A 12,214-nucleotide genomic window follows, 5' to 3' on the forward strand; every position below is an offset into this window, starting at 1 on the left:
AGACATAGAAAGGTTGATTAAGTTGCTTATGATCACACAGCAAATTTTGGTCTTCTTGGTTTTCAATCTAGTAATCTAATCCTATTCCTTTTTTATAGGCATTGAAATGAATCATCTTCAGAAGCAAAAGACCTAGAGATGTAGATGTGGTCCCCAACCTTTTTTACGCCAGGGGTTGGTTTCGTGGAACACAATTTTTCCATGGACCAGGGAATGAGGGGCATGGTTTGGGGATGATTCAAGTGCATTACACTTATTGTCCATTTTATTTCTATTATTATTACGTTGTAATATATAATGAAATAATTATACAACTCACCATAATGCTGGCAGAAGGCGGAGGTCAGGCAGTAATGTGAGCGATGGGGAGCAGCTGTAAATACAGATGAAGCTTCACTCACTCACCTGCCACTCACCTCCTACTGTGCAACCCAGTTCCTAACAGGCCACAGACCGGTATTGGTATGTGGCCTGGGGGTTAGGGATGCCTGTGATTTAGAATATGGATATAGATACAGATATAGATAGAATACATGTAAGTAGTAAGTATAATACATACTTTTGTATTTGATGTATTTTATATATAGTATATAAGTATATAACATTACATATCTACAAGCACACACTTGCAGACCTTGCTTCCCACTCTGCCAAGCATAAATCTTGGACTAATTTTGCCACAGCAGTGCCTGCAAATAAAATTAATAATATTCTTTTCTGTGGCTGAGTTTTCTCAGTGCCTGATAGGGAGATGGCGGAGGCCCAGTCAAGACCAGTTCCCTTGTTCTTATGCATAAGGAGAAATGTAAACTTTCCATATACCACAGATTTGTAAGAGCAGCCTTTATTATTCAAAGCAGTTAGATTCTCTGCAGATACAAGGCTCACATCTCAGCAGGATTTTGGCATGTCCTTCCTGGGGTAGAGTCAGGCTACGCACTGCTTGGAGCGGTAAGTCTCCTATGCCCAGAGTCCAAGAGCATCACCTCTTAATATAAAACCCTGTGACATTGCTAGTGAGAGAGAAAAACATTGCTTTGACTCAATGATTGCTCTGCTAGTGAAGTTGTTTTCTATAGTTATCCTTGACTTTAGGCAGCACTAATTTTGAGTATCATTTTTAAGCTCAATGAATAGCACCACCTGAATTGAAAGTCACATACCATGCAAGGTTCTAAAGAAAAGTAGCTGCAGTTTGCATGCTCCATTTACTTCCTTCCTGCTTTCCTTCTCCTTGGAGAACCTTTGCACAGGAAGCGCTAAGCCTAGTCCATTTAACTTTCATTAGTAATGAATAATGGTGTTGGCTGAATCACACCAGGCAGCCTCTTGTGAATGGAGTTGGTGTTTTATTTTCCCCTTACGTCTGCAAGAGAAGAGACAAAACTAGATGCCCCTCTAACTGCATATCACGACCTATTTCACACAACAGTTAGGACCACTGCTCCCCTACATCACCAGGCATCCAGTCTTGGGTTCGAGTTGGTATTCCTGCCTTACTCCTCAACATCCTCCTACCTCTTCAAATGTAACATGACCCGAAACAAGTCAACCATCCCTACCACTTCTCCCTTCTCAACCTTTCCCAACTTCCGTAAGTTTATGAGTGGACATAAATGAATGAACTGCACTTCTGCTCTCTCAGGACTGGGATCATCTTTTATCATACCTGCCCCCTAAATGCCTAAGTGAAAATACTTTCCAAATCATGTTGAACATTTCTCTGAAACTTCCAACTATTTCTTCATGTTTAATTATAGTGTCCCCTCTCACACTGATGTCCTTATTGTTTTGGCTACATCAAGGCACTAATGGGTCCCATTAGTTACTCGGCTACAACTCGTCCTTTCTGCCTGTGGCACCGTCTTCCCTTTTTACCCAAGACCAACCATTCTCCTGGATGATCACAGAGTCCACATGAATGACCTAATTTCCTTAACGTCCTCGATCCCATTGACCTTTACTTCCATTTATCACCAGCCATCCATTCCAATGTTTACACCTTCAGTCATGTGAAAACATCACAAGCTCCCCAGCTGTCTCTTTACAACCTAATATCCTTCCATAAACCACCCCTATTACCATCTCTCTGTACCTTCATTGCTTTGGGACATTCAATCACTCAGCCCCTCTCTTCTAGCTATTAATCCTCCCACATGCCCTCAGTCTTGCAAATCCAGCCTTGGGAACTTAAGGTCTCTTTCTCTCCCACATGCCAGGGCTCTCACTGACATTTAGCCAGTCCGCAAATCTGCCACCCCTTTCCTCCTTCCCTGCCAGGCTTCCTCCTCACTTCTCCGTTGTTTCACCTGGTCTGTCTGCCTCCTGGCCTGACCATCTATGGACACCTCCTCAGCACTACTACAGTGACTTCTCTGAAATGCATATCTGAGTGTGTCATTTGCATAATTCAGTTCCATTGTTCCCAGATGCCTTTGGGATAAGTCTAGGCTCTATCCAGGAAGCTGATTGTGAGCTGGATCCTGCTTATCTATCCAGTTTCCTCTCATAACTTGACCCCTTCTATGATCCAGACACAGTGAGGCACCCACATTTCCCAAAGGGACCCGTGCACTCTGTGAACTTCAGCCTTTTGCCAATAGTGTCCTCTCTCCCTGGAATGTTCCTCCCACACCTTCTTCATCCAGCTGATGCCCACTTAACTGTTATGACTTAGTTAAGGCATCGCCTCCTCTGGGAAGTTGTCTCTATCTGTTCATTAGCCTTCTCCCCACCACCATCGCCACCCCTTCTCTGTACCTGTCCATCAGGCTGAGCCTTTGGGGACTCTTACCATGGAACTTTCTGTTTTGTCATTGTCTACCTGCAGCATAAGACTGCAAGCTCGTAGGGACGTGGCCATGTCACCAGCACCCAGCTCAGAGTCAGTGCTCAGGAGGTGTTTTTGAGTGAATAAGTAACCCTTCCCTTCTTCTGAGCCATTGGCTGCTTTATGACCAACATTCTCCTGATCTCTGCCTCACTTGCCCATTATGGAACTGCTGCCATAGTTTAACATAATTTCCAATTTAATATTTCTTTTGGTTCTCTCCTTTGTTTTTATTTCAGTAAGTTCAGTTTATGGAAATTCTGTTTATAGAAGATCTACCCCATGTCTTTTCTGAAGCAAGATAGAATATAATAAATAAATAAAGCATCTTATTTCTGTAAGTGGCCTATTGAGTAACAATGCAAACCAAAATAAATAGATACCCCCATATATTGCAACACTAGTCTAACATCTCTCTGGAAAATTGAAGAAGGTAGGCCTACATTGGTGGTTCTCAACAAGGGCAGTTTTGCCCCCAGGAGACATTGAGCAATAATTGGAGTCATTTTTGGTTGTCACAACTAGAGGGGTATTACTGGCATCTATTGGATAGAGGCCCACTACCATCTACTGCTATTAATAAGAATGCCAAGACCAAAAAACTAAATATTATTAAATATTATTATTTAAAAATAAATATTATTAAATTTAATAGTACTACTAAGCTGGGATTTGAAGAATATGTTATGAATCACTGGGCTAAATATTCAGGCCACAGAGGAAGATTTAGATTTGATCTAAGAAATATTTTTATAACAATGAGATTATTCTATGTTAAAATGGATTATTACTGTGGGAACTGTGATTCTCCACTCTGGTTGCACGGTAGAGTAACCTGGGAAGCTAGAAACACTACCAGTGCCCAGCTCTACCCCCAAAGGAATCTAATTTAATTAGTCAAGGATGGGATCCAGTAATGGGTATTTTTGTTAAAGCTCCCCCAGATGATTCTAATGGGAGCCAGGGCTAAGTACCAATGGCCCAAAACAAAAGTAAGAGTCCCACAACCTGTGCTGAAACAAAACCAAAATGAGGCTTGATGCTGTAAGAATACTGTATGTGTCATTCCAGCTCATGCCCCAACATTGGGCCTCGTACAGCTTTCTTCCTGCCAGTGTTGCCAATTATAAGAGGTCTGACAGTTGGTTCCTCAAGTGCAGCCAAGAAAGAGAATTCAGAATTTAATGTTCTAATGGAAAGGTGACTTATGGAACTTTACTCTCTGACCCTCAAGACACCAGGAGTTCCTTGATCTAGGATAGTTTCATGACTTATGCAGAGATAAGGAGCCATTTATTGATTGACTGGTCCAAGCATGGAGTACAGTTACCCTTAGATGCTCTCAAGCAAGAGGAGGAGGATGAAGTGGGAAATGGCCAGACTTCCAATCCCTAAGGATCCAGGATTGGCTTTTTCATTTGCCACATTGGTTTCTTTCACAGGTGAACTAGGATGCAAGGTGACAGAATTCCACCAAGAGCGGGGGCTTGGATCAGTAATGCATCTTTTTTTTTAATCCTTTGCAGATATAGTTCACAGATTTTTCTTTTGACCATTAACCAGGCCATTTCTCTGGATAGAAAGACAGAGTGGGCATTAGTAGTAGGAGACCTGTAGCTTTTGTCTGTGCCTAGGCATTTGAACCTGGTTTACGGATACTACAACACTTGTATAGACTTACTGGTTGTTAAGGTCCAGCTGAAATAAGGTCGTAGATTTGAAAGAAGTCCAATAATTAAAGAGTCAAAAGGAGAAGGAAATATTAGAGGATGGGGCAGATAGAATCTGGATAGACCAGGAATGGTGAGGAAAAGATGCAGTTTAATCTTACACAGCATGAACCTTCTTTGCCTAGTCTACAGTCGAAGATGCTGAGGTTCAGTGAGGTCATGCATGAGAAAGTCAAGAACCTAGATGTGCAGATCTAGGGAAAGAAGCCAAGTCCACCTCACTCCGCAAGTTCTTCAGGGGCGCAAAGTAAGAGCCAGGTCAGCAGCCAGACAAAATTCATCACCCTGGCCTCAGACTCACAGGTGCAAATAGCTTGCTCAGGAATAGGCAGACTTTTATATTTTTAGAGCTGCTCACTGGTTCTTAAAAGAACCTGACCTGTATAGCACAGGGAACTCTACTCATGTTCTGTAGTAACCTATATGGGAAAAGAATCTGAAAGAGAATGGAGATATAGATATAGATATAGTATAGACATAGATAGATATATAGATATAGATATATAACTGATTCACTTTGCTGTACACCTGAAACTAACACAACATTGTAAGTCAACTATACTCCAAAAAAATTTTTTTTTAAAAAAAGAAGAACCTGACCTAGCTGGAAGTTTACATGGACTCCAGTAACCATGGCATGGAAGTAAGGGCCTGGTGGGGAGGGGTTGATGCCAGCCATGAAGGGGTGGATTTGTGAAGAGAGGCTGAGAAGGAAATCTTTGTGGAGGGAGGAAAAGAACTCAGGATTTACCACCAAGTTTCAGAGAACGTCTTAGTAAGCTGACTTTCGTGTCCCGTGCAGGCTGGTAGCACCAGAAATACTCTTGTTTTAATAAAGGTGGTTACGTTTTTCATTATAAAAATAATACATGTCCATCACAGAAAGAAATGGGTGGGGGACATAATCTTACTTGGTAAAGCAACTGCTGTTGAAATTTGTTGTAATTCTTTCCAGTCTTTTTTCTATTCATTTCATTCACATTGTTGTGATCATGAGCTACATGTTCCTTGCTCTTGTCACTTAGCATTGGAAAATAAGCATTTTCTATCTTATTGTCATTTAATGTGTTATCATTGTAATTGCATATTTAGGTATAATCATAATATAAATTATTGTAATTTAGAAAATTATAAACTATTCTGTCATATACATATACTACAATGTGCCTAGCCTATGGTTGAGCTTTTAGGTTAGGAGATCCATTATAGTACACTTCAGAATGGAATTACTAAGCAGAAGAAATGGAAGTTTGGGACCCGAGATAGTTACGGATCCTGGATGATCACAGGCCTTCTTAGAGGAGAATCAAACCAATTCCTGGGTTTGATTCTCAAGCTTAGCATGTCCGTAAATTCAGTTTTGTCAGTACCAAAAATGATTGGTTCTTAGAAAATATATGGCTATTAAGTAAAACTAATTTGTAAAGGAAACTAGACGCACCATATGGAGAGAGGGTGTGGAAGCCATTATTGCTGTTTGCCAAATATTTCTGTTCTCTATCTCCCAGACATATGGTAGGATCATACTTCCTATTCCCTATGGGTGGCTGGGGTGTGTGTCTAGTTGTGATGAAGACTTGGGTTTGAAAGTGAATACTTATTTGCAGGAGGAAAACCCTCCAGAGTTCTCTTTCCTGCTGTCACTGTGGCTGGCAGTGTTAGAGAGTGTGTCTGCTCCATCAGTCTGGCTCCCTGAGTGACTGATGAGCAGAACCCTCTGCCAGCCCACAATGACAGTGTGAGCAAGGAAAAAACTTTGCTACCATACATCACTGAGATGTGGAATTGGGTGGTTACTGCAGCATACCCCAGCCCATACTGACTGGTATGAAGGGGATATTAACATTGGTATGCCTGACCTATTTAACCTCTGAAATTAGAAATCAACTAAAGTGAAAAGAATGCTGTTAGGAATTAATCAGAATAAAAGAAAATAGTTATATATTTCAGCTGTTTCACAACCCTCAATTAAGGTTATATAACTTTTAATCACCTCCCCCCTCCCAGAGAGTCTGAGCTGGGCAATGAAAATATTTTCCTCTCTCTCCTTTTCTACACTTATTGATAGCCAAGCCAACTTCTGATGATAACAGTCTGCCTTTAATTGTCGTCGCCTTTATTTTAAAAGCCCTACAGTATGCTATTTAAAAAATGAACAGTTTACAACAGAAGGAAAAAGATCTGCTTTCTCTCCCCACCAACCCCACCATGAGCCAACATCCTCAAGTTCAGTTTGGATTGTACCCTCCAGGCATTTTCTCTGCAATTCAAAATACAAACAGAATCCCACTCTTCACATTTTTCTACATCTTGCCTTTTTTCACTTAATTTGTCAGGTATCATTTCATGTCCGAACATATTTATTTACCTATTTCTTTTGAATGACAACAGAGTTCTCTGTTTCAAAAATTTACCATCCTTCATTTAGCTGGTTTCCTATTGGTAGGTGTACTTTAAATCTTTCCAGCCTTTTGTAATTGTTAATAATGCTCTATTGAACATCCTTATAAAAATATGTATTTTGAACACTTGTACAAGTTAATCCAGAGGGGAAATTCCTAGAAGTAGAATTCTGGGTTGAAGGGAATTTGTAGTTTAAATGCCAAAAATTATTACCAATTCCCTTCCCAAGGGTCCAATCAATTTGCATTTCCATCAATACAGCGTGAGAGTTCTTGTCCCTTCCCACTTTCCAGAAGGCAGTGTATGATCAAACTTTTAAAAATCTCTGCCATTATAATCATGAAAAAAAGTTATTGCATTGTTGATTTGAAGTGCATTTCCTTAATTATAGGTGAGTTTTGCTTGTTCTTTCTTTAAGTATATTGATACCTTCAGTCAAGTATGGTGAGGCCTAGGTAGCATTCTTTCCCTTTAAAGTGAGTTGATTTTATTATTGGAATCTCCAAGAATAACCTTATTTTTAGGGAATTCCCTGGCAGTTCAGTGATTAGAACTCAGCACTTCCACTGCAGGGGGCACAGGTTCGATCCCTGGTCAGGGAACTAAGATCCTGCAAGCCAAGTGGCCAAAAAAAAAAAAGAAAAGGACCTTATTTTTAAGCACTGAGAAGACATCTCATTGTGACCATTATTCATTTATTGAATAAACAGGGTTCGCAGCATTGCTAAAACCGTGAGATAGATAGATAGAGATAGGTTGAGATAGATAGATAGATAGATAGATAGATACATAGATAGATACATAGATACATAGATACATAGATAGAGATATTGCTGCTGGGGTGTTTGACAATGACAGCATTCAAAGCGGATGGACTGGGGACTGGCCAGCTCTCTCACCTTGCAATTAATTGATGCCACATGTTTTTTCATTGCAGCAATTCAGCTTTGTGTCCTTGCCCACTGATGTGCTGGAAATTGAGGTGAAGGACAAGTTTGCCAAGAGCCGCCCCATCATCAAGCGCTTCTTGGGAAAGCTGTCGATGCCCGTTCAGAGACTCCTGGAAAGACATGCCATAGGGTAAACCTTGACCAAGAGCTCAGTATCACTAGGCAACAGCCAGCAGGCCAGGCCCAAGGGAGGCAACAATACAGTCTCATAGAGACTTGAACTGAAAAGGTGGTGCTGTATTTCCTTGGCTTCTCCCATTAATTATGTTGTTGAGCTACAACATTTAATTAACAGACCCTTCCCTTTCCCCTAGTTTGCGTACCACTGGTTACTTATGCAAGAGAGTAAAAATTCCTAAGACACTATAGTGAAAGAAGCCCTTAATGCAACATTTTTTCTGTACAGATAGAAATTAAAATTTGTTTTACTACGAAGGATAACATTTCATTCATATGCCTGTCTTGTGTGTAGGATTTAATCATTTGTGACATTTCCATAACAAGATGAAATGCTGGGTTACTAGACCAGAGTGCCTTAGAAAACACTAGTATTTATAGAAAATGCTAGATAATATGTATGAAACTTTAAAAGCATGAATCCTTATGGTGCAACCACAATTATGTTGCTTGCATAGTTCAGTTGTATATGAGAATATGTTTCTGCGTTTTGTATCTTCTACATTCGTGTCCATTCAGGGTTCTTATTAAACTCTGACCAGTTAAAATCCTTGTACATAATATGTATTTCCATAGGTAATGGCAACTATATTTGAAAACACTAACTCTCTGGTCATAGATATGCCTCAATGCAATACTTAGAATGATATCAAAGGAATGAGGAAAATTATGCAGAATTTCCAAGGGTCTTAATTTAAAGCTCTTTGGATTTTCAGAAGGACTTTGGAATCACTCACAGTTATCATAAGGACATGTAATCAGAACCTGATAGCGTGTGTGCAGCTGTGTGCACATAGACACGTGTTAATTCTCAAGCCAAAGGGAGTTGACATTTACGAAGCTACCGTTGTGTGTCAAACAAGGTGTTTGCATTTTCCACTCAAACAAACAAACAAAAATATACCTAAAGAACGTAAAGCTGTCTGTGGCACATAGGGACTAAATGATTCCAAACTTCATTTTTAAAATAGCAAACTGTATGCCTTTTAAAATAAAGGCAGCTCATGGGACTTCCTGGGCCATCCAGTGGTTAGGACTCCGCGCTTCCACTGCAGAGGGCGTAGGTTCCATCCCTGGTTGGGGAACTAAGACCCCCATGCCGTGCTGTGCGGCCAAAAAAAAAAAAAAATTTCTAAAATAAAGCTCAGAAAGCTCCCTCAATCCCTTGGCCTGTAACATCGCAGCCCTCAGCTCTCTGCCTGGCTGTCTGCCTCCCTCAAGTCCTCTACCCGTGCCTGCCTCAGCCTCACATTGGAAATATCACCGCTGCCTTGAGCCCTTTATGTGGTGGTCCTGCCTCATGCCCCCAGCTGGATGTAAGCTATTTAAAGGCAGCGGTAGGCTTTACCTGCGGTGTATCACCAGCAGCACTTTTTACATGGGAGAGGCTCAAAAAATATTTGTTGATAAAGTGAGTGAAAAGCAAAGGAAAGAAAAACATGGAAAACAAATACAAAGCCTGATCGATTTAATTTTTGTCTCACTGTCTGATGGTCTTTAGGCCTCCTCTGATTCCAACGAGGTGTGGGGTTCAGGATCTCTTATGGTCGTAGTAGACCTACCTCATAATACTGACCAAGGACCATGTCAATATTGTAGCTCATTCTATTTTCCCTGCATATAATGCTTTATTTAATGGGCTTCCTAGAAACTCCAAGCATGCAACCAGGGCTTCCCAAATAGAAATACTAAGTCAGTGGATCACTGGGATATATATTGTTTCATAATGCTGGTGCTTTCTAGGAAGAAACATTAAAACACTACCAGCCAGTGACTTATCTTTTTATTTGAATGTCACAAATGAATAAATGGAGTGAATACAAAATTATCTAAGTAACAACTGGTTTGGGAATATGTCTTTGTTATTATTGGATAGAGTGGATTTGTTCATTTCTGAATATCCCAAGGTAATCACTCTTCCTGTTTAGGCGAAGGTAGGGGACCATGTGCTCTGCTGAAGCTGCATTGTTGATGAAACTATAATAGCAAAGTTTCAGGTTGATTTCTCCCTGGATAATTGTCTTCCTAGTAATTAAAAATTGCCTTGAGTAAGAAGAGGGAATGGTGCCAGAGTCCAGGGTGGAGTTTCAGAGTCTCTCTGTGGGACCCTGGAGTTGGTGTAATCAGAGGTCATGGGCCAATGGACCCAGACCACAAGTCTTGCTTTGCTCTGTTCTGCAGCAGGTCCCTTTCTGAACCACTCCACAGGGTCCCTGGTAACCAGGACAGCATCCTTCCATAGATATTAGATATAGATAGATAGATAGATATCGCAAGACACGCATCTGCTACTGGCACTGTCTATTATTAAGGGCATATTTGGAAAATATCAGCCTGCACAGGAAAAGCAAGCAAAGGATATCCATATCTTTTCTTTTTTTCTCTAGAACACAGGTTGGCAAACTTTCTATAAGGAGCCAGATAGTAAATGTTTCAGGCTGTATAAGCCATATGGTTTCTGTCCCAACTATTCAGCTCTGCCATTGTAGCATGAAGTCAGCCCAGACAAGAAGTAAACTTAATAATAAGCAAGGTTGCATTCTAATAAAACTTTTATTTATGGAAACTGAAATTTGAATTTCATATCATTTTCATGTCACAAAATACTACTCTTCTTTTGCTTTCTTTTCCAACTATTTAAAAATGTAAAAAGCTCATGGCCTTATGAAAACAAGTGATGGGCCAGATTTGGCCCATGGGCTGTAGTTTACTGATCCCTGCTTAGGAGTATTCGATAAGGATTTTCTTGAAGGTTTTCATTGCTGTTGAGCAGATGCACTTTCCCATCTTTCCCTTAGGACCATCTCGTATGTACCCGAGCAGATCACCACCTCCTAATAGCAGGGCCTCCCTGGGCTTGGCTGCTTCACCCACTGACACAGAAAGCACACTGCGTGGTCTTTAGGAGGACAGGTATTGACCAGATCTGTGACAGTGCTTATTTCCTTCTAGGGACAGGGTGGTCAGCTACACACTTGGCCGCAGGCTTCCAACAGATCATGTGAGTGGACAACTGCAATTCCGATTTGAGATCACTTCCTCCATCCACCCAGGTATTTTCAGCATGTACTTTATGTGTTGTCCTAGCCGAGTGTCATAGCATGGTTCCTTTCCCCAAAATACAATAACCATGGTTCTCTCCAGACATGTCCTAGGTTTTGTGGTTCTCTATCTGTCTTCTCCATTTGAGGCCTAGAAGCCAGTGATCTGTTCTGGAAGCCAGGTTGCTGTCCCCCTTTTTATGTTTTTTATTTTTATTTTTTGGCCACACCACATGGCTCGTGGGATCTTAGTTCCCCGACCAGGGATCAAACCCGGGCCCCCTGCAGTGGAAGCGCAGAGTCCTAACCAGTGGACTACCAGGGAAGTCTCTGCTGTCCCCTTGATTGAGAGGCTCCTCTTCATTTGGTGACCCAAAGGTAGCGGGTTAGGTACTCGGGTGGGAATTGACAAAGAGGCCAACGTGGGTACGGAGCCATGTCTAATTTATCATTTTACTCCCAGCGTCCACATAGGACTTGCTCAATAGATATTGAATCATTACATACACGAGTGAGTGAATGAACGTGACACATGTCATAGTGTTGAACTGTGATTACCCAGTGGATTTTTACAATATCGCAAGAAAAATGGAAACTATAAGTTGGACAGAAAACTTGAGAATCATCCTGTGTTCAGTTTTTCAGGCCAAAACGTATCTCCAAATAAGAATGATGAGATACCTCTTAATTCCCCTCTTGCTCTTCTCCTACAACCCCCCTCGTAAGTGTAGATCACACTGAGAACTGTCTGGTCCTCCTGGGCCACATGTATAGGTTGCCATTCAAGCTAATAAAGCTTTTGAGAATTCAGGGTCTGAAGTTTTATCACTGCCCCCTCATCAAACAAAAGTTGCAGTTTTCTATGCCCAATATACAAAGCAGATTGTAAGAAAACACTTGACTCTTTCGTCCTTTCAAATCCAGCATTTTCTACATTCTGAGAATAAAACTGACTCTTCCTTCAGTAAGGACAGCTTTACAGTGCACCAGAGAGATTGCTTTTCTTCGCTGAGTGAATAGCACTAGGGCTTGAAATGGGAATTCCTATGTGGCAGGGATGCAGTAGAGCAACTGGGGGAAGGT

At 41.1% G+C, this 12,214-nt stretch overlaps 1 protein-coding gene across 3 annotated transcripts in view; it reads left to right on the forward strand.

Annotated features, from left to right (window-relative positions):
* The window catches only part of HECW1 (HECT, C2 and WW domain containing E3 ubiquitin protein ligase 1), a gene marked incomplete at both ends in the record, with an annotated part of 618,153 nt that overhangs the window by 498,132 nt on the left and 107,807 nt on the right, over positions 1 to 12,214 (forward strand). For all 3 annotated transcript variants that reach the window (XM_082632477.1, XM_082632476.1, XM_082632478.1), the window contains 2 exons: positions 7,901 to 8,043; positions 11,043 to 11,143. In XM_082632477.1, coding sequence (XP_082488603.1) covers positions 7,901 to 8,043; positions 11,043 to 11,143 — 244 coding nt within the window. The remainder of the gene's footprint in view (positions 1 to 7,900; positions 8,044 to 11,042; positions 11,144 to 12,214) is intronic.

The sequence above is a fragment of the Mesoplodon mirus genome (genome assembly GCF_964341445.2).
Source record: "Mesoplodon mirus genome assembly, chromosome: 9".
Classification (NCBI taxonomy): domain Eukaryota; kingdom Metazoa; phylum Chordata; class Mammalia; order Artiodactyla; family Ziphiidae; genus Mesoplodon; species Mesoplodon mirus.